General features: G+C 47.1%; 1 protein-coding gene across 3 annotated transcripts in view; it reads right to left on the bottom strand.

Annotated features, from left to right (window-relative positions):
* LOC125127360 (leucine carboxyl methyltransferase 1) overlaps nucleotides 1–27557 on the bottom strand; it is a 45396-nt gene extending 17839 nt beyond the window's left edge. The window contains exons 1-7 of one of the 3 annotated variants that reach the window (XM_047780265.1): nucleotides 27240–27296; nucleotides 26918–27040; nucleotides 19765–19856; nucleotides 16924–17045; nucleotides 11710–11786; nucleotides 9558–9619; nucleotides 3677–3779 (exon numbers count right to left, since the gene is read on the bottom strand). In XM_047780265.1, the coding sequence (XP_047636221.1) occupies nucleotides 3677–3779; nucleotides 9558–9619; nucleotides 11710–11786; nucleotides 16924–17045; nucleotides 19765–19856; nucleotides 26918–26940 (479 nt within the window). In that variant the 5' untranslated portion in view covers nucleotides 26941–27040; nucleotides 27240–27296. Of the gene's footprint in view, nucleotides 1–3676; nucleotides 3780–9557; nucleotides 9620–11709; nucleotides 11787–16923; nucleotides 17046–19764; nucleotides 19857–26917; nucleotides 27041–27239 lie in introns of all 3 variants that reach the window. The other 2 variants (XM_047780264.1, XM_047780266.1) reach the window with 2 other exon arrangements.
* Between the last annotated feature and the right edge of the window lie 226 nt (nucleotides 27558–27783).

Below are 27783 nucleotides of genomic sequence, written 5' to 3' on the forward strand. Positions count from 1 at the left end.
TTTTTGGCCCATTTTGTAGCTCTCCAAAAGCGAGAGGCCAACGTCCCTAACAAGAGCTAGCCCGATTTTTACCTGATTATCCTTCATCTTTCAGCACATGTACCAGAACCTTCGCTTTTCACAGCCAGAGTCAGAGTCAAGATGCAACTGACTCAGGGCCTGTTACGTGCCGACTTCTGTTCAACTGTTTTCACACGTGTTACTTCTAAACCACCTCATGAGTCCCTACCACAGAGCACAGGGAACTATATTCAGCATCCCATGATAAACCATAATGGAAAAGAGTATGAAAGAGCATGTGTACATATGTACATCTGAATCACTCTGCTGTATGGCAGAAATTAACATTGTCAATCAACTCTAGCATAAATTTAAAAAAGGACAAATTATCTGAATAGAGGCCTAAAGCCAGCATGGAGAGAGGAAAAAAAAAAAAAATCACCTCATGAGATCAGTTTTTAGGCCAGTTCGTAAAAGAAGAAACAAAGGCCCAAAGAGATTTTTAAAAATAACAAAAAAACAAAACCGTCCCTCATGAAACAACTGGAAAGAAGAGACGGGAACCCAGGGTGAGATCCCAGGACAATGTGCTATCCTTGTTCTGGAAGGAGTCCAGGCCCCTCCTGCTGTCCTTCACGCACCCACGTGCCCCCGACAGAGCCAGTGTTGTCCTGGAAAGTCAAGACTTGCCTTCTGCTAAAAGGAAGCACACTACCCACTACAATGTGTGAACCACTGAAGCATCTCCCCAAAGGAAAAAAGCACATAAATACCTGTGACACAGTATTACAGCCCTTATTCTCTGAACACGCCGTGGGACGAACTCAGACAATAAAGCTGGAGGGACAGCACTGGGTCAAGGAGAGCTGTCCCTGACCTCTGAGCTTGTGGAGATATAAATCCTAAGAATGACGACCTGGTTGATGATTCTAGACTAAATATGTAAGCATGAACTTCAAAATAGAGAGATTAGGAGTTCCCGTCATGGCTCAGTGGTTAATGAATCTGACTAGGAACTATGAGGTTGCGGGTTCGATCCCTGGCCTTGCTCAGTAGGTTAAGGACCCAGCATTGCTGTGAGCTGTGGTGTAGGTCGCAGACATGGCTCAGATCCTGTGTTGCTCTGGCTCTGGCATAGGCCGGTGGCTACAGCTCTGATTCGACCCCTAGCCTGGGAACCTCCATATGCCGCGGGAGCAGCCCAAGAAATGGCAAAAAGACCAAAAAAGAGAGAGAGAGAGAGATTAACAGCCATACTCACATGGATGTGTTAGGAAGGTCATGCTTTAACCCCCCATGCTTCCCTCCCCTCCATCGCCCAAAGCTTATCTGTATTTGCACCCGTCCTTACCTGCTTTCTTTCCCTCTTAAAAGAATGCTGGGGATGAGAGGAGCGTGTTTTCCTTCCCTCAAAGGCTGGTTCACCCCAGTCCACTCTCCTCCAGCAAGGATTCCCCTAGTTGCTAATTGCTTTCATTGTTGCCACTGATTCTTTGCCTTCAGTCTATTCTTTAAAATTTGTGCCATATATTAGATTCCAGATGTGATATCATATGGTATTTGTCTTTCTCTTTCTGATGGACTTCCCTCATTTCCCTGTCCCTTGCCTTCCTTTCAAACCTCTCCCTTGAGTTACTTCAGATATTCCTGAAAGTGTCGTCTTTTTTCCTACACCCATGGCACGTGGAAGTTCCTGGGCCAGAGATTGAACCCAAGATGCTGGAGGCAGTGACAACACCAGATCCTTAAACCACTGTGACATGAGAAAATTCCCAAAAAGTGTCATTTCACTTAGAATACACCATGGAGATGTGCCTTTTCCTCCCAATTGTTACTTCCCCAACGCATGTTTTTTCTACTGTACAGCATGGCGACCCGGTCACACATACATGTATACATTCTTTTTTCTCACATTATCATGCTCTATCAAAAGTGACTAGACAGAGTTCCCAGTGCTAAAGCAGGATCTCCTTGCTGATCCACTCCAAAGGCAACAGTCTGCATCTATTAACCCCAAGCTCCCAGTCCACCCCACTCCCTCCCCATCCCCTTTGGCAACCACAAGTCTGTTCTCCAAGTCCATGATATTCTTTTCTGTGGAAAGGTTCATTTGTGCCCTATATTAGATTCCAGATATATGTGATATCATATGGTATTTGTCTTTCTCTTTCTGGCTCATTTCACTCAGGATGAGAGTCTCTAGTTTCAACCATGTTGCTGCAAAGGGCATTATTTTGTTCTTTTTTTCGGCTGAGTAGTATTCCATTGTGTATATATACCACATCTTCCTAATCTAATCATCTGTTGATGGACATCTGGGTTGTTTCCATGTCTTGGCTATTGTGAATAGTGCCAAAATGACCATGCTCTTTAACTCCAATCTATTTTGACCAGCATCACTGTGCTAAAACCACACACCTCAGGAGTTCCCACTGTGGCTCAGTAGTAATGAACACAACTAGTATCTATGGGGATTTGGGTTCGATCCCTGGCCTCACTCAGTGGGTTAAGGATCCAGCGTTGCTGTGAGCTGCAGTGTAGGTCACAGACACGGCTCAGATCTGGCATTGCTGTGGCTACGGTGCAGACCGGCAGCTACAGCTCCAACTGGACCCCTAGCCCAGCAACTTCCATAAGCCACCAGTGCAGCCCTCCAAAAAATAACATAAAAAACCCCACACACCTAACTCCCTTCCTCTGCTCCTCAAAGGTACCCCCCCTTCAGGAATTTGGTGTGAATCTTTCTGACCCATTTTAAAAATACTTCTGTAATGTTTATAGGTAATCATGAAAATACAGTGTTTGGGGAGTTTGCTTTTACACATTTAGTATCTCACTCTGCACATTACTTTGAAATTTCATTTTTAGAAACTCAACATTAAGCTTCTGGGTTCTCCCCAAAGTCTTGCATTTTACATTCATCCATTCTCCCTCTGATGGACATTTAAGCTGTTCCCAATTTTCTGAGACTAAAAGCAGAGGCTGCAACGATCATCCTCCTTGTACATACGTGCAGACCTTTGGGGGGGACGTGCCCAATGGTGACCTGCAATTTCCCATGGTACAGACAGTTACAATTCTACTAGATTGTTCCAGATTGCTCCTGGCAAGGACTGTACCAAAGCCACTTCCACCCAGTGTACGTGACCATGCCCTTCCCCCCAAATCCTTGCCAATCCTTGATATTATGTCAGACTTTTACATTTTTGCCAACTTGGTGGGAGTAAAATATTTCATCTGATAACTACTGAAGTTCAATAGCATTTTCATATGCTAGCCAGTTTCTTCTTTGAGCTGCCTGACATCTCTCTTTTGCCCATTTGTCTATGGGGCTTTAAAAAAAAGAAAAAAAGCTATTCTTTATGTATTCAGGATGCCAATCCTTTCTTTAATGTCACGATTATATGTTTCTGTGCATATAACTATCTTCCCTTTATAACATTAGGTATTAATATTAGGGCATATTTTACAAAAGCAACACAGGTGATTCTCATAGGAAAGCAGACTCGAGGAAGCTTGCTTTTAAAAAAGTTCAGAAAACTAAGCTTAATAGCAATGACAATGATAAAGATTACAGGGAAACAAAATGGTACGAGTATCACCCTGTACTTCCAACTGGCCTTATTTCATATTAGCAAGAAATCACAAATATAAGAGGCTAATAAAAAAGTCTCACTGTGTATTCATGTTACATTTCTTTAGTTTCTCTTCCAGTTCAGGAATATCTCGGAGATCGGCTCCAATGATGGCATATCTCGTTGAATCCAATGTGTGCCCATCTGTAAGTGGAAGAAATTACAATTTCATGAAAAATTAAGGGAGAAGAGATGATAATTTCAATAGATGTGGCTTTTTCAAAACTAAAGTAAATCTATTGTTTTGCTTCATTATAAAAATATACGCTCATTATGGAAAAAAAAAACAAACAGGTAAGAAGAGGGTGAAAATTAAGTAAAAAATCACATTTTCCAGGCATAACTGTTAGCATTTTAGTGTATAGCTTTCTAGCTCTTCCTCTGTGGGCATAAGACAGACACATCCTCTCTCTCCAAACACACACAAAAAAAAAAAAAGAAAATGGGGCCACTCGATACTTCTTTTGAGAGCTTTTCCTATTTAACAACAGGTGTCAGGGACATCACTCTCTGGGATGACCTCACAGTGCTCCAGGGAGTGGATAAAACACCTTGGCCAACTACTCACTGTTAGACATGCAGCATTTCAAGGTCACTCTATCTCAGGCGCTGCAAGGACATCCTTCTACATACACCATGGAGTATCCACTTGGGCTAGGTTACAGTGAGTGGAATTTCAAGGTCAAAGAGGAAGCCTATTTAAACATGGCTGGCTGCTCTGTAAAGGTCTTGCTGGTTTGTGAGGTACTATGTTTAAAAGAAAATAGTTCATTTTTGCCAAGAGGGTAGGGGCTGGAAGAGGGATAAACTAGAAGTTTGGGGTTAGTAGATGCAAACTCTTATCTACAGAATGGATAAACATCAAGGTCCTACTGTAGAGCACAGGGAACTATATTCAATATCCTGTGATAAACTATAAGGGAAAAGAGTATGAAAAAGAATATATAGGAGTTCCCTTCATGGCGCAGTGGTTAATGAATCCGACTAGGAACCATGAGGTTGCGGGTTCGATCCCTGCCCTTGCTCAGTGGGTTAAGGATCCGGCATTGCCATGAGCTGTGGTGTAGGTTGCAGACGCGGCTCGGATCCCACATTGCTGTGGCTCTGGCATAGGCTGGTAGCTACGGCTCCGATTCAACCCCTAGCCTGGGAACCTCCATATGCCATGAGAGCAGCCCTAGAAAATGCAAAAAGACAAAAAAAAAAAAAGAATATATATCTGTTTATATATACATATATAATAACTGAATCACCTTGCTGTACAGCAAAAAAACACTGTAAATCGACTATACTTCAATAAAATAAATTTTAAAAATGTTTACGTACTAAAGTATTCACAAATAAAATAACATTTCCTTTCAAATATTCCAGCAGAGGAGTTCCCATTGTGGCTCAGCAGGTTATGAACCCGACTAGTATCCATGAAAACGCAGGGTCAATCCCTGGCCTTGCTCATTGGGTTAAGGGTCCAGCATTGCTGAATGCTGCAGTGTAGGTTGCAGATATGGCTCAGATTTGGTGTTGGTCTGGCTGTGGCATAGGCTGCAGCTACAGCTCCGACTTGAGCTCCAGCCCAGGAACTTCCATAAGTCACAGGTGTGTGGCCATAAAAGGAAAAAAAAATTCATAATCTACACTTCATTAAGCTAATAATTCCTGCAAATATGCCTATATACACATGTTTTCTACAAATTGTTGAAGACAGAAACAAAAAAAGGCAGCAATCTAAAGGACCATCAGTAGGGAGTAGATTGAATAAAATGGAATTTCCACGCAAAGAAGTACTATAAAGCAATCAGAAAAAAAACGAAGCAGGCTTATTATATATGCTGACGAGAAATGATAACCATGATTTGCTAGGACATGAAAAGAGCCAGTCACAAGTAACATGCATAAATTATTCACATTATTAAAATTATATATAAAGCTATATTTATACACAGAAGTACAGATTTATCCATTCAACAAATACATGTTAAACTACAACATATATTTATTCAAGGTGTACATGCATTCATTCAACGAAAATTTATTGAAACTCTTATGCGCCAGGCACTGGATTATATTCATATGTGTACTATGTGATACTTACCTTTCCCTGGGTATGCTGTTCATCTGCAGTGGAAAATACTCTGAATACTGGTTTTCTTGGGTTGGAGGGGATTATGGAAGGTCTTTACTTTCTCCTTTGTATATTTCTACATCACTGATGGATCAAAGTCCTAGTAAAGTACTGGCTTGTTCATTATAAATATACACATCATTCTGACACAAGTGTTAACCAAATATACAGAAAATTATGGTAGCAAAACTGTGGAGAAAGCAAATAGGCCAGCAAAGGGCAAAGTCTGAATGGCTTCTAGCTACAGTCTGTATGAGAGAGTCAAAGGAAGGGGGAGATATTATTTTCTGTGGACTTTCTTGGGAATCTGATCACGAGGAGGATGACTGAAGCCCTGCGGTTGTGCAAGAGAGGAGGCTTCTCTAACCTCCTATGATGTTTGCTGTGATAGCTGCGTCGACTATTCACGAAGGCCATTCTCTCGGAGCACATTTTCTTTCTTTTTTTTTCTTTTCCGGCCACCCTGCAGCACACGGGGTTCCCAGGCCAAGGATCAGATCCGAGCCTTGGCTGTGACCTACGCTGCAGCTGCACCACCACCAGATCCTTAACCCACTGTGCCAGGCCAGGAACCAAACCTGCATCCCAGAGGTAGAGACACCGCTGCCAATCCCACTGTGCCGTAAGGAGAGCTCTGAGCAGGTTTTCTAACCTGAATTACTAATTAAGGCCCTTGAACTTCTCCAACAGAGACTGAAAACAATGGAAGATTCTGGGAGAGTTTTACCATAATTTGAAAGGCTAAGAAATGAGGAAAGTGTTGTAAAAACACTCACAACCAAAATTTGAGGGGAAAACTTGACTGCAGGGACCAGAGAGGTGACATAAACCAGGAAACATGTCGGGTTTAAGTCCAAAGTGAGTGGCAGGGACAGAACTGGAGAAGGCACAACCCCTCCAAATGAGGCAGCCACTGCTGGATTAAGGTAGTGTAGGAGCTAGAGCTGAGATTTCCAAACAAAACCGGAAAATTAAGAATTTCATCTGTGCAACCAGAGATTATCCTACTAAGTGAAGTATCCTACTAAGGTTAGAAAGAGAAGAACAAATACCATATGATATCACTCACATGTGGAATCTAAAATAGGGCAAAAATGAACCTATCTACAGAGCAGAAACAGACTCATGGACATAGGGATCAGACTTGGGGTTGCCGAGGAGGAGGGGGAAGGAGTAGGATGGACTGGGAGTTTGGGGTCAGTAGATGTTTCCATTTAGAATGGATAAACAGGAGTTCCCCTTGTGGCGCAGCGGAAACAAAGCCAACCAGGAACCATGAGGTTGTGGGTTCGATCCCTGGCCTTGCTCAGTGGGTTAAGGATCCAGCATTACTGCAAGCTGTGGTAGAGGTCGAAGATGTGGCTTGGATCTGGCATTGCTGTGGCTGTGGCATAGGCTGGCAGCTACAGCTCCAATACAACCCTTAGCCTGGGAACCTCATATGCCATGGATGTGGCCCTAAAAAGGCCAAAAAAAAAAAAAAGTGTATATGTATGTACATATATATATATATATATATATGAATGACTGAGTGACTTTGCTAAAATTGAAGGAACAGTATAAATCAACTATATCTTAATAGAAAATTTTAAAAAATGAGTTCCCGAGAGTTCCCTTCATGGCTCAGTGGTTAACAAACCCGACTAGGATCCATGAGGATGCGGGTTTGATCCCTGGCCTCACTCAGTGGGTTAAAGATCTGATGTTGTCATGAGCTGTGGTGTAAGTAAAAGATTCGGTTTGGATCCTGAGTTCCTGTGGCTGTGGGTAGGCTGGCAGCTACAGCTCCGATTCGACCCCTAGCCTGGGAACCTTCATATGCCGAAGGTGTAGCCCTGAAAAGTAATAAAAAAAAAAAAAAAAAAAAAAAAACAGAAAACAAAGAACAAAAAACAAAGAGTTCCCATTGTGGCTCAGGGGAAATGAACCCAAGTAGTATCCAGGAGGATGTGGGTTGGAGCCCTGGCCTCACTGAGTGGGTTAAGGATCTGGCTTTGCTGTGAGCTGTGGTGTAGGTCAGACTTGGCTCAGGCCAGGAAATTCCATATGCTGCATCTGCAGCCATTAGAAAAAAAAAAAGAGAGAAATGTTTGTGTAGGCAGCGGCATAAACAAATGAAGTTTTTGGTATAAAAGTCTCATTTACATTTTAAAAAGTAAATCTTGGAGTTCCCATTGTGGTGCAGCAGAAACGAATCCGACTAGGAATCATGAGGTTGCAGGTTTGATCCCTGGCCTTGTTCAGTGGGTTAGGGATCCGATGTTGCTGTGAGCTGTGGTGTAGGTCGCAGACACGGTTTGGATCTGGCATTGCTGTGGCTCTGGCATAGGCTGGCAGCTACAGCTCCGATTCGACCCCTAGCCTGGGAGCCTCTATGTGCCATGGGTGCAGCCCTAAAAAAAGGACAAAAAAAAGAATAAAAAATAAACCTTGTATTTACAGTTAAAAAAAGAATGTACATACACATGTATGACTCAGTCACTTTGCTATACAGCAATTGGCACAACACTGAAAATCAACTATACATTAATTAAAAAAACAAAAAAGGGAGTTCCCGTCATGGCGCAGTGGTTAACGAATCCGACTAGGAACCATGAGGTTGCGGGTTCCATCCCTGGCCTTGCTCAGTGGGTTAACGATCCCGCGTTGCCGTGAGCTGTGGTGTAGGTTGCAGACGGGGCTCGGATCCTGCGTTGCTGTGGCTCTGGCGTAGGCCGGTGGCTACAGCTCCGATTCGACCCCTAGCCTGGGAACCTCCATATGCCACGGGAGCAGCCCAAGAAATAGCAAAAAGACAAAAAAAAAAAAGACTTTAAAAAAACCCCTACTTTCGAAATTTGGCAACTAACTTAAATTCTTTTTTTTTTTTTTTTAGGGCCACACCCACAGCACATGGAAGTTCCCAGGCTAGGGGTTGAATCAGAGCTGCAGCTGCCAGCCTACACCACAGCCACAGCAATACCAGATCTCAGCCACATGTATGACCTAAACCACCGCTCATGGCAACCCACTGAGTGAGGCTAGGGATCAATCCCATATCCTCATGGATACTAGTCAGGTTCCTTACCCCTGAGCCACAATAGGAACTCCCAACTTAAATTCTATTTTAAAAGTTTTAGGATTGGAGTTCCTGTTGTGGCGCAGTGGTTAACGAATCTGACTAGGAACCATGAGGTTGCGGGTTCGGTCCCTGCCCTTGCTCAGTGGGTTAACGATCTGGCGTTGCCGTGAGCTGTGGTGTAGGTTGCAGACACGGCTCGGATCCCGCGTTGCTGTGGCTCTGGCATAGGCCGGTGGCTACAGCTCCGATTCAACCCCTAGCCTGGGAACCTCCATATGCCGCGGGAGCGGCCCAAGAAATAGCAACAACAACAACAACAACAAAAAGTTTTAGGATTGGAGTTCCCACTGTGGAGCAGTGGATTAATGATCCAGCCTGTCTCTGAGGAGGGATCAGCTTGATTCCCAATCCAGCACAGTGGATTAAGGATCTGGTGTTGCTGCAGCTGGGACATAGGTCCCAGCTGCAGCTTGTATTTGATCCATATGCTGCAAGTGTGGCCAAAAAAGAAGAAGAAGAAAAAAAAAGATTTAGGATTGTGTATGGACATCTAAGAAGAATCACACCAAAACCTGTTTAAAAATCTTTCATAGTAACTGCAGTGGATGTGAAAAATGCATCAGCAGAAGAACATGTGTATTCGTGCATGCACACACACAGCATCTTTAAAAAGAAGAGGGGAAAAAGAGCAAAAATTGTTACATAGCCCATGCTGTATACTGAGGTTAAGGATACTTGCCCATTTGAAGTGTGTCCTCTGAATGTAGGTCTAAAATGGGTTTTGAAAGAAGAGGTTTCAATCTACAGGAAGATGAGAAAAAGAAGGATGAGTCAAGTTAACGCCCTTACTGCAAAAATGCAGACACCCACCTCAGACACGGTAAGTAGATATCACTACTGTTCAAAGAACCATCCACTCTGCAGGGGCTTCTGTTTAATTATATTTGACCCTGGGCACACGCAGTAAAATCCAGGGGATACACATCTCGGGTTAGGTCAGCGAAGCTTTACCCTGAGAATCTGATATCAGATTACAAGGAGATCATGAAATAATTAATTAGATATAGCTACAGACAGGCCGGAAGAATTTTCCAAACGTCCTAGTGGTTTTCAAGCCATCACTAGTGCCCTGCCCTCTTCTCAAACAAAACTTTTAAGACGTCTTACAAATAAACTGATTCTTACTAGACACCTAAAGTTTTGAAACACTTTTGTGATAAGTTCCCTAATAAGAATATGCAAAAAATCAGAAGTTGGCCAGCCAAGTTCAATATTCCAACAACCGTACACAAAGGCCAACGCGTTATTCACCCCAGGAAACCAGCCCTGGCCTTAAATGCAGAGGCTACTTGCTCTGCTTTCTCTCAGAGTTCAGACAAGTTGAGTCACACACTGTAGTTCACGGAGCATCAGAGTTACCATCTAGCATCCACAAAGCCTATCTGGTAAATGATACGATTTTATATTTGGAAAGGGTAAAAAGCTTACTGTCACAGGACAAACTGGAAAAAAAAACAAAGCTTGAAAATCACCTCCAGTGTGTGAGAATCAGACATCTCTAAAGAGCAAGCTGAAGCTTAATGTTTATTAAAAACTCTGTGAAATATGAGAATTAGAATTTTACTGAGACGACTAATATAAAAAAGGGGGGAGTGACCGTAGGTTAAATTTTGGGGAAACCGGAGCTCCCCATTGGGGCTCAGCAGGTTAAGAACCCGACCCTGTGTCCGTGAGGATGTGGGTTCTAGTCCTGGCCTTGCTCAGTAGGTTGAGGATCCAACGTTGCTGTTGCTGCAAGCTGAGGTGCACTTTGCAGATACAGCTTGGATCCCACATTCCCATGGCTGTGGCGTAGGCCTTAGCTGCAGCTCCTTTTCGACCTGTAGCCCAGGAACTTCCATGTGCTGCAAGGGTACAAAAAAAAAAAAAAAGAAAGAAAGAAAGGAAGAAGAAAAAAAAAACAACTATTGGGAAACCTTAACCTTGGTCTGGAGGTCAGTGTTTAATTCTCTCCTCCATCCCCTTTCTAGCCAGGTGACCAGAGGCAAATTCACTGCACTTCTTTGAGCCTCAGTTTTCTCACTGTAAAAGGGGCTAATGACAGCACTTACTCCACGAGTGGGCTCTGAGGACTGAGTGAGACAATGCAAATGAGGCACGTACCACGGGACTCGGCAGGAAAGCTCTCGGCAAAGAGCAGCAACCTCACCACTTAGAGCTTGGCAAACTCCTTGAAGACTAGACTCAGAATGCAAACCCCCCCAGTATCTCAGATATGATCACTGATTCACCTCAGCCCCCCACGGATTCATTCAAAAATATTTACAACACAACTAGTCTGAGCCAGGCACCTTTCTGTGCCCTGGAGGTGAAGACGTAGCCAAATACACATAAAAATTCAGATCACTAAACTACGACAGGTCATTTGCTTCAATGATAGAGAAATTACATTCTTGGACAGAAAGGTCCCAGGAGAGGGTCTATTTCATTTTGAAGACTTCTGGACACACTGCAATGAGGGTCCAGGGCCAGGGAGAGAGGGAGGAGGCCAGGAAAGGAAGGCAGTGCCTAGGTCTCCTGCATTCACCCTACCAGGAGCTGGTTCTTTTTTCTTTTTTTGGGTTTTTAGGCCACACTCGAGGCATTCTCAGGCTAGGGGTCCAACTGGAGCTACAGCTGCTGGCCTACACCACAGTCATAGCAACGCCAGATCCAAGCTGCGTCTGCAACTCCACAGCTCACACATCCTTAACCCACTGAGCGAGGCCAGGGATCAAACCCGAAACCTCATGGTTCCTAGTCGGATTTGTATCCGCTGCAACATGACGAGAACTCCCAGGAGCTGGTTCTGATTTCACTGGGCTCTGGCTTCCGGCCAAAGCCACACTTACTTGATGCTATGCAGTTTTCTCGTGACGATCATTGGAAAGTCTATTTCAAAATATTTACTTGGTAGAAGATCTTCATCCTGAAAAAAACACACACAGAAATCCTTATACAGTTATTTAAACTCACATCTTTAGCGATCATCTTCATGGACCAAGTACTAGACCCCCAAGAGCAATGGGGGGACTTAAGGATTTTAAATCAGGGGAATGATATGGTTAGAAATGTACTTTCCAAATTACTTTGGTCTCAGCATAAACAATGGATGGAGGGGAAAAGGAGGTTATTGCAGTGATCCAGGTAAGAAGCGATGAGGAGCCTGAATCGGGTAAGTGGCCACTGGCAGGGACGAAGGGAGGGGCTGAAAGCTGGTTTGGAAGCAGGACATCACAGGATTTCCCAGAAGGCAGCTTGAGACCTGTTAGAGTCAAGACATCAATGTGGGGGATTGTGACCAGCAGTTGGGGTAACAGAGAAACGGCACATATCCAAAAGCATCCAGGGAATGAGGTGAGTATTATTTTGTGATACACGGATTTCTTTCCAGAATGGTGGAGAACAGAGAGGCGGGAAAGAGCAGGCTCGCTGGGCCTGGGGAGACAGGGTTCAAATCCCAGCTCCACCACTTGTTTGCTGGGAGGCCTTGGGAAAGTCACGAACTTCCTGGGCCAGAGTTTCCTCATTGGAAAAGGAGAGAAACTGGTAACACCTCATGGGGTTGTGAGGATTAATGAGGAAATAGGAGAGGGACACACAGACTAGGGCATCATGTGTGTGCCTCTACCATTTACAGACACAGGTACGTAGACGCAGGTCCTGGCTAGGGACGCACAGTAATTTTCCCCTGTGACCTCAGTTAACAAAAGTGTGACACTAACACACACCCAATAACACAGACACAGACACACACACATGGCACTGCTTCCCCTACTGCTTTTCCTAGCTTGGTCGTTGGCCACACCCACATCTAGAACCCTGCTGGTCATGACAGAACTCTCCCGTCTCCTCCCTGTCCAATCAGTCACTCAGCCCTGAATGTATGCAAATGTCAGATCCCTGTGTAATACACCTGAAACTAACACAATACGTCCAATCATAGGCTATCGCTTCTCTGTGGAAGCTAAAAACACAAAAGATACAAATGGCCTCAAACATAACACAGGAGTAGACCCATAGACACAGCAAAACACCTATGGTTACCAAGGGGGAAAGGGGATGGCGAGGGACAAATCAGGAGTTTGGGATTAACAGATACACTCCAATACCTGTAAAACAGATAACCAACACGGACCTCCTCTATAGCACAGGGAACTATACTGAATATTTTGGAATAAGCTATAAGGGAAAAAAATATTAAAAAAAAATATATATATATGCACACACAAATAACTGAATCACTGTCTTATACATTTGAAACTAACACAACGTTGTAAATCAATTCTATTCAAATATAAAATTATGTAGAAAAAATAAAAATAAAATTACATATCATATACATTGCAATTTTCAAAAAACTGCTCAGCCCCACTGCCTATTCCCAAACTTATCCTCTCCTCCTCAGCCCCCTCACCAGCTGTGGAGACTGAAACACCACCCCTTTCTGCCTGCAGCAGCCCCCACAGCTCTAACACTTAGCAAGGAACCTCGTGCTCCACAACCTGGCCGACAGAAGAAATCCTGTAACACCTTTCAAGAGCTTTCACTCACAAGGGATGGAGCCTTAAGAAGGGTCTAAAACTCCAGGAGACCCCAAAGACCCCGAGAAGGACAGCACAGCATCCTACATCCCACACAGGATGCCTAACGGTTTGAGGGGCCTGCCCGGGCACGTGCACACTTGCTCCTCATCAGAGCTCTGAGGGGGGGATCCCTGTGGAAGGAAGCCTCCAAAAGGCACCCCTGGAGCTGCTCAGATGCAGACGTCCTCTTTGTCAGCCCTGAGAAAGGGGCAAAAAGGCTGTGGCAAGGGATGCCTCAACATCGGATTCAGTGATTCTCTCCGGCTCCTCTGACTCTCCCCTCTGAGGAGCTGGCAGGGCACCTGAGGCTGGGAAGGCAGCCAAGGCCAAGCACAGCCACCAGGGGGCGGCCAGGAACAGCCACCAGGAAGGGTGGCCCTGAGACAAAGACCCAAGGTGGTCACCCGCTTCAAAGGCCCCCAAGCAGAGACTGCATCCCCTGGGCTCTGGATCCTTTGGCTGCACAAATGGCTGCACAGAAATGTTCTTCAAGGGACACGAGAACTGAGGCCCCTTAAAGGGTTTCACTCACCCTTTATTCTTTGCCCCATTCTTGTTGCTGCCTGGAAATGGGGGTCTTGAACTGGCAGTCTTGGGCTCCTGGTCAACATTTTTTTTTTTTTTGGCTTTTGTTTTTATGGGGCCGCACCCACAGCATATGGAGGCTCCCAGGCTAGGGGTCTAATCGGAGCTGTTGCTGCCAGCCTGTGCCAGAGCCACAGCAACGCCAGATCCTTAACCCACTGAAGGAGGCCAGGGATCAAATCCGCAACCTCATGGTTCCTAGTCAGATTCATTTCCGCTGCGCCACAATGGGAACTCCAGTCTTGGACCCCTGGGATCTGATAGAACAAGCTCTCAAGGTCATGGTCCCTGAAAGCCTGTGACTCTGGGCTAAGCCTCTCCAGGTGCAGCTGGGGGGCCACCCCAGGGGGAAGAAGTGTGAGGCAACTGGACCGACGGACAGACTTTCCCTGCCCTTTTATAGAGATATAAAGCTCTAAGACAGGGCTTAGCAAACGTTCTGGAAAGAACTAGAAAGCATTTCAGCTGTGTAGGCTGGGGGGGGGGTGTCTCTGTGGAAGCTACTCAGCCCTGCAGTCCGAGTGCTAAAGCAGCCACAGATAAGGTGTACGTAAATGGGAGTGGCCACATTCCAATAAAACATGATTTACAAAAATACAGGGTGGGCTGGATTTGGCCTGTGCTGCCTCTCCTCTAAAACAGCAAGCCAGGAGTTCCTGTCATGGCACAGTGTTGATGAATCTGACTAGGAACCATGAGGTTGCAGGTTCGATCCCTGGCCTTGCTCCGTTGGTTAAGGATCCGGCATTGCCATGAGCTATGGTGTAGGTCGCAGACTTGGCTTGGATCCTGCACTGCTGTGGCTCTGGCGTAGGCCAGCGGCTGCAGCTCCAATTAGACCCCTAGTCTGGGAACCTCCATATGCCACGGGAGCGGCCATAGAAAAGGCAAAAAGACAAAAATAAAGAAAGAAAGAAAAATAAAAGAGCAAGCCAGCATAATATTTAAAAAAAGAGACAGCAAGGGAGAGACAGGGGGAGAAACTTTAAATTAAAAAAAAAAAGCCAAACCTCAAGATTTCCCTTGGTGGCTCACTGGTGAACAAACCCAACCAGGAACCGTGAGGACGTAGGTTCCATCCCTAGCCTCCCTCAGTGGGTTAAAGATCTGGCATTGCCATGAGCTATGGTGGAGGTCACATAAGTGGCTTGTATCCCACACTGCTGTGGCTGTAGTATAGAACGGCAGCTGTAGCTCTGATTCAAACCTTAGCCTTGGATCTTCCATATGCTGTGGATAGCGTCCTAAAACAACACAAAAAAACACATCTCAGATTAAAATAATCATCAAACAAAAGAAAAAAGTTCCACAAAGGACTCTGAGGCCCTAAGCTATTCCCCTTGTCTCTGACAAGCTTTTTCTTGGAAGGGGCACCTTGCCCCGATGTACCTTGCTCAGAAATTAAAGTCTCACGCTTAGAGTTATTAACCCACCTCCAAGATGGGGGTAGGAAAGCAAACCACATGAACACATCCATAGGGTGTCAGCCATAGGCAGGAGCTCTCCAGCAGGCCCTCTTAACACCAGCAGTGCACACACTCTTACACCGCATTCTGTTCCAGATGCTTCCACCACACCAGGGGCACGACGTAGAGACACAGCTGAGACACAGAAAAGACCACCCCACCCCACCCCACCCCTAACAACCCCAGGGCTGAGGGCAGAGGAAAAAGAAGGGAATCCACAGTTTGATGGGCAGAGGGCAGCGTTTGCTTCACGTCCCAGTACCGAGGGCTGTCTAATTTGGGGGAAGACACAAACCTTCAAAGCCCCACTTCCCGCATATGTGTAAGTGCCTGGCCGCTGCCCCCCCTCCGCACCACAACAGCTCTCGGGTTAATTCAGGAGGTCCTCTGTGTAAAAGCACTTCCTACGTGCTAGTTATCTCCTCCAGAAGGAAGAATGCAGAGGCAAACGGTAAACACTAGGGCCACGTCGAGGCTACGGATTCTCAAGGAAGGAAAAGGTTGGGAGCGCTGATGACCAAAGACCTTCCTATCCAGTGAGCTCCTGAGGGACAAAACAGATACTGTGGGTCAGGTCACGCCTACGTGCCTCTCCACTCTACAGTCTCTCTTGGTCTAAGTCTGCAAGAAATCTGGAGAAGTGCATGTGGCTGTTACTGTTACGTCACAGACCTGACAGAACCAAGAAAAATCTGTACACACACACACACACACACACACACACACACACACAAAGGAAGGAAGAAGGAAAGAGAGAGAAAGAAAGAAAATGCAATTAGTGACATATCTACAGGGAAAAGGTTTGGTGATACAATTCCAGCCCAGGAATCAAACACCAGAACCTTATCCTGGTTCTGCCACTAACCGGCCCCAGGGCTGCTTTCCTGGGAGTGTCATTACACCTGCCCTTCAACCCTAATGGTGCAGTGGAGGAAACAAGTTGGCAGATGACTCCAAAGGGGCTCTGCATCGTGGAATCACTACCCAGCCCTGCAAGGCGCCAAATATTAGGGAAGACTGTTATGATGACCAAAAACCTTGCATTACTGTCCAAAGGACAAACGCACATTCCTGGTCTCAGCAGTTCCTCCCACTGGCACAGAATTTCTTCTCTTGATGTAGTGCCCCAGACACCGAGGGAAATGCACCCAAAGATGTGTGTTATAACCCCGTTTAACAGGGCGGCTTAAGAGCAAAAGGTGAGAACCAACCCACATGTCTCCCCTAGGGCCCTGCTGGGATCCAGTACCAGGCTGATGGGTGGTGTTGGGGGTGGGGAATCTCAAATAGGGTGGAGACAGGGTGACACTGCCTCCTTTTTGTATATACATTTCAATATACATACATATTTTTCAAGTTTCCTAACCAGGTAATTTCGCAAAACGAAGTTTAATCCCCTGGAGAGAGAAGAGGGGACATTTTCATGTACCTTTAACCTCCAGAAGGTGGTATCCATCCCAGCCCCAAGGTTTAGAATTTGACAGTTGCATCCTGTCTTCCGTAGAAATGCCTTGATAAGCTGACTGACGCCGTGGACACGAGCAAAATATCCTAGAGACAGACAGAGATGCAAACGATCACTCGGTGACCCAGGAAGTAATCCCTGCAGAGCCCACTGCACTAGGAGAGCAAGACACACGCTATCCTTCTTCAGGGTCAGCATTTATCTGGAGACTTTCTGGGAGAAATGATGTTCAAATCTCCTTCCTTTCTCCCTAAAAAAAAAAAAAAAAAAAAAAACAACAGGAGTTCCATCATGGCCCAGTGGTTGGCGAATCCGACTGGGAACCATGAGGTTGTGGGTTCAATACCTGGCCTCGCTCAGTGGGACAGGGATCCCGTGAGCTGTGCTGTGGGTCGCAGACGCGACTCGGATCTGGCATTGCTGTGGCTCTGGCGTAGGCCGGCGGCTGTGGCTCCGATTGGGCCCCTGGCCTGGGAACTTCCACGTGCAGCCATAGAAAAAGCAAAACAACAACAACAACAACAACAACAACAAGGAACGAAAAAAACTACTGGAACCAAAACAAGTATGAGCTCCTTAAGGGTGGAATTAACCAGCTTAAGAAAAATAAGATGGCCTATATTGCTACTTAGGAAAAATGTTTTCTGGCAAAACATCTGATCTAAACGGTCCTTTTGGAAATGTGCTTTTTCGGGCTCTAGTGAAAGGGACTCAGTCCTGTGATAAAAATCAAATTTGTGAGAGCACATGGAAAATAATGTTTTGGGCTCAGGAAATTGGGCAGATGGACGTCAGAGCACAGAAAGCCACACTTCTTATCGCGGTCCCCTCGCTCCCGCCCTGTCTGGCTTAGAGCCTCTGTGTGGATAACGTGGCATCACAGGCGGGAGGGGGGACACAAGCCAGTGGCGGCCTAACGAGACTGGCCTTGTTCAGCTCTGGGGCAGGGGGAGCTGGGACAGAGGAGCTGGGAAACACCGAAGGGGGACAGGAAGACAGACTTCTGCCTGTTCGGAAGGCCTGCTGCTCAACTGTCACCACGTCAAGAGTAAAACTTGAGAGCAGCATTTGGAAACTTGTACTGCACTTGACAGAGGGATTTTATATCTGCTGAAGCTACTAATAAGTTAGGCTTCTATTCTGCATGTCTTTTCATGACATTTTGCTAGCAAGTCTTTGTTTCTTCTTTTTTCTTTCTGCAGCTGCATCTCGAAGTTTCCAGGCTAGGGATCAGATCAGAGATGAAGCTGCCAACCTATGCCACAGCCACCGCCACACCGCAACCCTGACACATGTGTGACCTACACTCCAGCTTTGGCCAATACCCGAGCCATAACCCACTGACTGAGGCCAGGGACTGAACCCACATCCTCCTAGAGTCTACAGCAGGTCCTTAATCCACTGAGCCACAACGGGAACCCTTCAAAGCATCTCTCGCTGTATTTTACAGAACCTCATCCACAATGGATTCCCTCTGGGGACAGGAATACGTCCTCAGGGCAGATGTTTGGGAAGCCCTCTCCTGCTGGGCTCCAGGTCCCCGATCTCCAGATGCAAACCCAGGAGAGGACGAAGGAAGGGGGCACTCAGCCACTGGCCATGGAGGGTCCCTGCCTCTGGACCATTCATGAGGCAATCTGCCTCCAGAGCCCAGGCGGGAGGATGCAGGCCTCGTAGCCAGGCCTTGCCCAACCTAACTGATGCCTGGATTCACCCGAAGCTCAAAGTAAATACCACACCCTTCTTCTCAGGAGTCACCATTGAGAAGTTTCTCTGCATTTAATACACCACTGACCTACAGGACCCATCATGAGGGCCAAGCGACCCTGCACACCCAGGAACTACACTCCTGGGTCAGTTTCTCAACCCGGCTGAAACAAAGTCACACTCCTGTCTCAAATCCTTCCGTTTCACTGATGGAAATTACATGCCGAGGACTTCCTGTTGTGGCTCAGCAGGTTAAGAACCTGACTAGGATCCATCAGGATGCGGACTGGATTCCTGGCCTCACTCAGTGGGTTAAGGATCTGCTGAGAGCTGCGGGGTACACTGCAGACAAGGCTCGGATCTGGCATTGCTATGGCTGTGGTGTAGACTGGCAGCTGCAGCTCTGATTTGACCCCTAGCCAGGAACGCCCATATGCCAGGTGTGGCCCTAGAAAAGGAAAAAGAAAGACATTACTTGCAGAACCTGAGAGTGTTATGAACATTTTAACAAGGTGGCAACAACGACAACAATAATCCCTTATGTGGACAGTTCAGAGTAAAAGACAGATCAATGGCTTCTAAGCATATAAAAATCATTTTCAACCTCACCCCAAGAGAAATAGAAAACAAAAAGAGTGCACATTTATCATATATCAGACGGACAAAGATTACGTTTCCTAAGAAAGGAGTTCCCGGGCGGCCTAACATCTTGGATCCATTGCTGTCACTGCTGTGGTGCGGGTTCAATACCTGGCCCAGGAACTTCCATGTGCTGATGGTATGGCCAAAAAATACAATTTCCTAAGGCACCATGCTGGTGAGGAAGTTGGAAAGTGTGCACGAAAGCACTCTCTTTTTCAGACTGAATCCCTAGGAGCTCCCTGGTGGCTCAACAGGTTAAGGATCTGGCATTATCACTGCTGTGGCTCAGGTCACTGCTGTGGTAAAGGTTTGATGCCTAGCGTACATGCTGAGGGTGCAGGCACTTAAAAAACAACGACAACAACAGCAATAACAACCAAGAAGGAATCCCTAATCCCTAAAACCTCAGACCTCTCAGCTGATGAGCAGATGCGGGGGAGGGAGAGGGTCACTTGCCTCTGTTAATTTCGGGGGCCTTCCTCTCTTTAGACAGTCTCACCAAATGCTGGATGTAAGGGTCCTGCCAGTAGCCAATGCTCACCGCAAATCTGGAAACAATGGAAAAAGAAGCAGGTGAGGAGAGTAGGTCAGGCCAGGTTCCACGGCCAAGTTCCCAGGACCCAAGTAAAGGAGCCACAAGAAATAATGTATTCACCTCAAAGGCCAAGTCCCACCTAGTGCCCCAGCACCAGCATAAACAGCCTTCTCCATCCACCTTTCTATTCCCAGACGCTGCCCCTCACAGTGCCCACCATGCTCGTTTCTTCCCTCAGATCACACATTCCATTCCCAGGACCCGGAACATCAAGTAACCCCACGTCCTACACCACTCAGAAGACCTGCAACCGTGTACTCACTCAGCAAACGCGCTGGCCAGAGCTGATCACAGCCATTTCATCCACCAAGAGTGTGGTTTCCAGGGGAAGGGAGATCCCAAAATAGTGGGCCAACATCACTAATAACTCCCAAGGAATTTCTCCGGATTTGGACCCTTAAGCAGGTCCAAGGAGGGAAACCAGGAACACTTACACAAAGCAGCTACAACTTGGGAAATGCTAAAGAAGCCCAAACTCTATCCTCCTCTACACTACCAGGATTTAAAGCGAGAGTGTTCCAACCTGGGGAGCTGAGGCCCAGCTGGCCCCTGAAAGTCTCCTGCCACCATGAGTGGAACCAGCCTGAGGACAAATGACAAGTCATAGAAGGAACCTGGATCCCTAAGGCTTCGTCATGCCCCATGGCCTGGAGCCTTCTCTACGTCCCTACGAATATGAGCAAGTTGACGGTGAGACAAACAGGTCTTTACAACTCAAGCCAAATCGAGCTGGGCTTCTGCTACTTGCAGCTTAAAGCATCCTAAGTGATATCCTAATAACACAACCACTTCCACGTTGCTTGCTAAGTAAGTCCAAACTTAAGACGTGGGGCCGGAGGGGGGCATATGCTGGATGTCACCCATTAGGCTGTCAGCTCCTCGATGCACACATCACATCCTTCCTTTCCTTTTCCTCACATCCAGCAACAAGGCTTCCTGCTGCCTGGACTGCAAGAGGTGCTCAGTTTGGTACAAACACATCAACCCCTCCCCGCTCCAGCCTCTCCCATCCATGTTTGCACATCCATACACACCCAGGAGGAAGCAGGCATGTGCAGCTGCTCAAGGCAGCAACTCGACACAGCCACACACAAAGGACTCACTAAAGCACACAATTCACTACAAGCCCAGGCTAGGCTGTCCAAGGAGAACAGAGCACACCTGCTCCCTGGTCTGAAACAGCGCTTCTCAAACAAGGAGCTGGGACTCATTCATATCCTAAAATCCCGGCAGCTTAACTGGAGCTCCACAATTAGTATAAGCAGTGTAAGTGCCCCAGATTCCCTCTTCTTTTGAAGGTATTTTATTTGGCTAGTCCAGATTCTTTGCATTTCCACACACATTTAGATTCGATTTGCTAATTTCTTACAGAAAAAGAAAAGACAGCTAGAGTTCTGACTAGGACTTAAACAGCTAGTCTTCTGTAATGCTATACTGTAAATGATATTTCAAATTCTCATTTTCCTGTGCATGCACAGCTATTCACAACACAGGTGTCGCACAAAGGAGTCCTAGCCAGAAGGTATCATGACCTCTAATAAGGTGAAACCAACGCGATCACCAGCAGCAACAATGGGCAAAGGACTCCAACAGTCCATTCGCAAAAGAAGATGCAGAAATGGCCAATAAGCACCTGAGAAGTACGCACTTGTCACCAGGGAAATGTCACTTAAGACCCAAATGAGATGCTAGTTCACATCCACTAACAACAGTGAATGAATGTTTAACAAGGATATGGAGCCACTGCAGTTTGGATACATTGCGAGTGGGAAGTGTAAACTGATAGACCACTTTGGAAACTCATCTGGCAGCTAAATACATACCCACCCTATGACTAAGCAATTCCACTCCTAGATATCTATCCAGGAGACATTTCAGACTGCTACTACAATGTTCCCTGCAGCCTGTTCACAATGGCCAAACACTAGATCCAACTCAAATCTGCACCACCAGGTGAACAGAACCAATCGTGTTCTGTTCACACAACAACACAAAAAGAAGCACGTGATTTGACACGGACCACGATTCTCTCCTTGACCAACCTGTCCCCTGCCTCCTCTGAGCTGCTCCTCCACTAGACCTCTGCCCGGGCTTAGAAGATAAAGGCCTGAGCAAACACGAATGCAGCTCAAAACCGCTCAAGGCCACATCACCAGGATGACTCCAGTTCCCCTTAGAGGGCTTGCTTGCTTGCCTGAGAAAACTCCAGCCTGCCAAAAGAACTTACTCTTTGCTCCAGGTAACACCCTGTCCCCCAGTTAGCAAAGCCAGATGCTTTCACGTGGACCAACCCCCTCTTCCCCATGTTCCGTGCTTTGGCTCTGACTCCAAAGAATCCCTGCTTCCCCCTCCTTCCTCCCTCACTCTCCCTTTAAAACACTCTCTCTACAAACTGGAGTTGAGCTGAGTTCATGCTGGATTCTTTTCTGCATTGCAATCACTATTACTGATTAAAATCTAACCTCACAACTTTAACGAGTGTCCAGCTTTGTTCATCGCTGACAACGGGTGTTTTATCTTCGACAACGTGTGAAACATGGATGAATCCCCAAGAACATGTTGAGTGAAAGAGACACAAAAAGAACGCACGCTGCATGACTCCATTTATCTTATACTCGAGAATGGGCAAATCTATTCAGGGTAGCCAAAACCAGAAAATATTTGCTAAGTAAGGGTAAGGAGACTAACTAGAGCTAAAAACGGAACTTGCTGGGTTTTAGAAATACTTTATATCCTGTTTTGGGCAGTGATACACAAAAACATTCCACTGTCAACACTCATCAAACCGAACCTTCATATTCTGTATAAATGATCTCCCCCTCTCTCCCTCACACCTGCCACCTCTCCCTCTCTCTTCTGTCTTAAGAATACCTGAGCGGGAAGTTCCCGTTTTGGCTCAGCGTGTTAAGAACTCGACATCGGGGAGTTCCTGTTGTGGCTCACTGGTAACAAACCCGACTAGGACCCATGAGGACAGGGGTTCAATCCCTGGCCTCGCTCAGTAGGTTAAGGATGCGGCCTTGCCATGAGCTGCAGTGTGGCTCACAGACACAACTCAGATCTGGCTTGGCTTTGGCTGTGGCACAGGCTGGCAGCTACAGCTCCCATTCCACCCCTAGCCTGGGAACTTCCACATGCCACAGGTGTGACCCTCAGAAGACCTAAAACGAAAAAAAGGAAAAGGAAAGAGAGCTTGACCTTGTCTCCGTGAGGATGCCTGTTTGATCCCTGACATTGCTCAGTGAGTTAAGGATCTGGCCTTGCCACAAGCCTTGGCATAGGAGGCAGATGTGGCTTGGATCCAGTATCGCCATGGGGGTGGCAAAGGCCTCAGGTGCTGCAGCTGATTCCACCCCCAGCCTCGGAACTTCCACATGCCACAGGTATGACCTTAAAAAACAAAACAAACAAACAAACAAAACATGGAGTTCCCGTCGTGGCGCAGTGGTTAACGAATCCGACTAGGAACAATGAGGTTGCGGGTTCGGTCCCTGCCCTTGCTCAGTGGGTTAACGATCCGGTGTTGCCGTGAGCTGTGGTCTAGGTTGCAGACGCGGCTCGGATCCCGCGTTGCTGTGGCTCTGGCGTAGGCCAGTGGCTACAGCTCCGATTGGACCCCTAGCCTGGGAAACTCCATATGCCGAGGGAGCGGCCCAAGAAATAGCAACAACAACAGCAATAACAACAACATCAACAACAAATAAAAAATAAATAAATAAATAAATAAATTAAAAAAAAAAAGAAAGAAAAACAAATCCTCTTCCACCTCACACCAGTCACAACGGTCATCGCCGACTGGGCCATTTTGCTGTACAGCAGAAATTGACCCAACATTGTAAATCAACTATAATAAGAACATGTTTTAAAAAAAGAATGGCCATCATGAATAAGTCTCCAAATAACAAATGCTGGGGAATGTGTGGAGAAAAGAGAAGCCTCCTACCCTATTGGTGGGAATGTAAAACTGGGGCAAGCAGTACGGTGGGTCCTCAGAAAACTAAATTCAGAACTACCATATGCTCCAGCAATTCTACTCACAAAACCTGCATTCAAAAAGATCCATGCACCCCTATGCTCACTGCAGCCCCAGTCCCACCAGCCAACACAGGGAAACCACCCAGAGGTCCACTGACAGATGAATGCATCAAAAAGACATGGCACATATACACAATAGAATACTACGGAACCATAGGAAAGAACAAAATAATGCCACCTGCAGGCAACATGGATGCAACCAGGAATTACCATACCAAGTGAAATCAGAAAGAGAAATACCACACACATCACTTCTAGGTAGAGTCTACAATACGGCACAAATGAGCCCACCTATAAAACAGACACTCTGTGGTTGCCAAGGGAAGGCGGGAGGGAGTGGGATGGACTGGGACTTTGGAGGTAGTAGATGCACACTCCTACACTTAAAATAGATCAGCAATGCGGTCCTGCTGTGTAACACAGGGAACCCTGTCCAGGCTCTTGGCACAGACCATGATGGAAGATAGGACGAGAAAGGCAACATAGGCAGGACTGGGTCACTGGACTGGATGGTAGAAATGGGCACATCGTAAATCAACTCTACTTTAAGGAAAACATTATCATCCACCTGCCAGTATTGTTACACACAAAAGCAGTACATCCCATCAGAAGAGTTCTAACTTCTGGATTGTAGGCGGGATGATGGAGAGGAGGAGGAGGAGGAGGACAAAGGGGGTGGGGATGATAACAAGGACTCATTCTGAACACCTACTATGTGCCAAGCACTGTGGGAAGGGCTCCACCTTTAATCTCAGCTACCCTCTGAGACAGATAACGGTATTTATCTTGCACAGGAGGGCTCCTTACCAAAGGATGCAGCAAATTCAAGCAGAAATTACAGACCTAACTCAGGGGCTAACTGGCTTTTGAAACATGATTTGTAGGGACCTTAGACAGCTGTAACTCAGGGGGGCAGGAACCACCTGACTCGCAGCTACAGCAGTGACTTCAAACAAATAATATTCAGGCTGCGGGGAAATCAAAACCACCAATAAGAGGAGTTCCCGCTGTGGCGCAATGGGGTCAGGGACACCCCCACAGTTCCAGGAGGCAGGTTTAGTCCCCAACCCCACACAGAGTGTTAAAGGAACTGGCATTGCCAAAGCTGTGATCACAACCATCTGATCTGATCCTAGGCTTAGGAACTCCATGGGCCACAGGGTGACCAAAAATAACCCACTGATTAATTATTTTAAAAAACTAGCAATACGCAGTTATCGAAGGCTTCGCTTAGGGCCAGGTCCTGTGCTAACCTTTGCATGGATCATCTCATTCGATTCTCACATGCAAAGGGCATGTTACCATTATTACCCCCAGTTTATTTTGTTTTATTTTATCACATGTTATTTTATTTTGTCCACACCTGTGGCAGGCAGAGATTCCCAGGCTGGGGATGAAACCCGAGCCACAGCTGTGACAACTCCACATCCTTAACAGCTGGGCCACCACGGAACTCCTCTTAGAGCCATTCTACAGACGAGGAAACAGAGGCAGAAAGAGAATAAATAGGCCTACCATTCTGCAAGGAGTCCCCAGTCAACAAGATGACTCTGTGACAAGCCGTAACGGTTTAACGTGTTCCCCTGAAGCTGCAGAAGAACCACAGAACTTGAACGCCACTGGTCCTGGACAATGTCCACAGTCACTCACCTGACGACTCTCACCATCTCTTTGCCTGGTTTGTTCACATAAGAGAAAACCCGGGGCAAACAAAGCTTGGATGAAATGCATCCAGGGGGCAAACAGGTCCGGGTTTTATGGCCCCAGAACCTATGTCAGAAGATTCTGATTCGGCATCTTCAGGATCCAGAGCAGGCCCTGAGCACCTCTGCACTTCTTTTCAAAGTCCCACAGGCTATGCCGATGGGCACTCAGGCCTGGCAACGAGATTCCCCGCAGTGCCAAACCCTACCTTCCCCACAATGGGAAGCGGTCTCAGGACACGCGGGCCTTGCAAACTGAGGCAGAGAAGAGCTCAAATTATGACAACTCTCCAACAGAGGGTCAAGGAAAGGCAGGCCCGCATTACACTATTTCTCTGCACTGTTGAGTCTGAACTATTTTATACCAAACTTGCCCTGTTTTAAAGTAAGCAATGTAGCCAAAACTGTTACCCACAATTTTTTTTTCTCTTTTTTCGCCGAGCCGGCAGCATGTGGGGGTTCCCACGCCAGGGACTGAACCCCTGTCACAGCAGTGACCCGAACCACAGCAGTGACAAGGCCATGTTCTTAACCCACTGCACCCCCAGGGAACTCTACCAACAAATATCACATAAACCAATATTGGCAACACAAACGGCAGTCCCTTAGGTGGCCCCAGCTTCCAGGAACGTCATTCAGTTGCTCTAACAGTCCACACTCCCTCCTGGCTCTGCCACAACACCCTCCTACATCCCTGTTTCCTTTCACCCTCCTTTCTTTGCTTTCTTCCTTCCTTCCTTTCTTGCTTTAGGTCTTCTCAACTCAAACATCATCCACTCAATTATAAACTCCAAGAGCACGTTGTTTTTCTCAGCACTCAGCACAAAACTCTTAACTATGTTGCTATCCCGGTAATTGTTTGCCTCCTGGCCTTTCCAACTGGAGTGCGTTCAGACACCACCTCAAACTTGCTCATTACCGGTTCTCCATCACAAAACACCACCAACTCGCCAAAACTCTCAATTGTTGTTGAATGACTGGATGAATGGAGGACACTCAAGCGTCATGCCTTCTTTTTCACGCCTTCAGGGCCATGACACCCCTGTGCTCACTACGCACACACACACCCCCCCCCCCCCCACACACACATAGCCTCCACCACACTCCTAATTCTAGACTCCCTTAGCAAAACCCAGAGCTCTGGAGAATACAGGCTCCGCATGCAAATATGTGGCCCTGGACAGGCCATTCCCCCCCTTAACTAGCCTGAGTTTCAGGAGCACGACGGGGGATCATAACAAGTCCCAGGGAATCTAACTTATACAAGAGCAAGAACCTGCATTTCTCCTCCGAACCCATCAAGGCCGCAGTTATGACTTGCTTCAAGTGTGTGTCCAGGCCAAGTCCGCGTCCACCTTGTTCACTGCCTTATCCCAGTCAAGGTATCCCCAGGCTTGTGCTGTGCCAGGCACACAGCACACGTCACATATTATTAGTGAAGTAAATGAGTCCCCGCTCTGAGCAGGGGTTCACAGATGGCCCACAAGGGAACGCGTACCTCTTGGGTAAAAGCCCACTCCCGAGACACAGGCCCGCCTCCCACCTAGGCCCCACCACCCAGGGGAAACCGGCCCCTAACCCCGCGCCGCGCCAGGTACCGCTTGCACAGAGAAGCATCTTCGCAAGTGCCGCGCACGCCCTCGTCGTCCGCGTCCGGAGGGGAGGAAGAACAGCCGGTGAAAGACGGCCTCCTCAGGCTAGTGGCCATGGGCGTGGAGGGTGCGGAGGGCTCCGTCCACCGGGGACATGGAAAAGGCTCGAGAGACGCCTGGTGAAGAAGCGACCCCGGAGAAAGCAGGCGAGAGGAGCAGGGCTGCAACCGGCTCCGCTGGCGCGGCTCAGTGACGCCACCCTCCGCAGCTGCGCCAGCAACCTTCCAGCGTCTCGGCTTCTTCGTCCGACAGGCTCCTTGGACAATTTCCCCGCCCCCTCAGCCCAGGGAGGCGCCCATTGGAGAACTCCTTTGGCCCCGCCCACACAACCCGGAAGGTCAGGTGGCGAGGGGGCGGGACCTGAAATGGACGCAAGGGAGCACCGCAAGCCCTTCTGGGAATCGAAGTCCTAGCGCTTTGGGACGCCAGCGGGTTACTCAGGGCAGGTTATGAGCTTTTAGAAGTGCAGTTAACTCAGGGCGGAAGAGCT

The sequence above is a fragment of the Phacochoerus africanus genome, chromosome 5 (genome assembly GCF_016906955.1).
Source record: "Phacochoerus africanus isolate WHEZ1 chromosome 5, ROS_Pafr_v1, whole genome shotgun sequence".
NCBI classification, from domain to species: domain Eukaryota; kingdom Metazoa; phylum Chordata; class Mammalia; order Artiodactyla; family Suidae; genus Phacochoerus; species Phacochoerus africanus.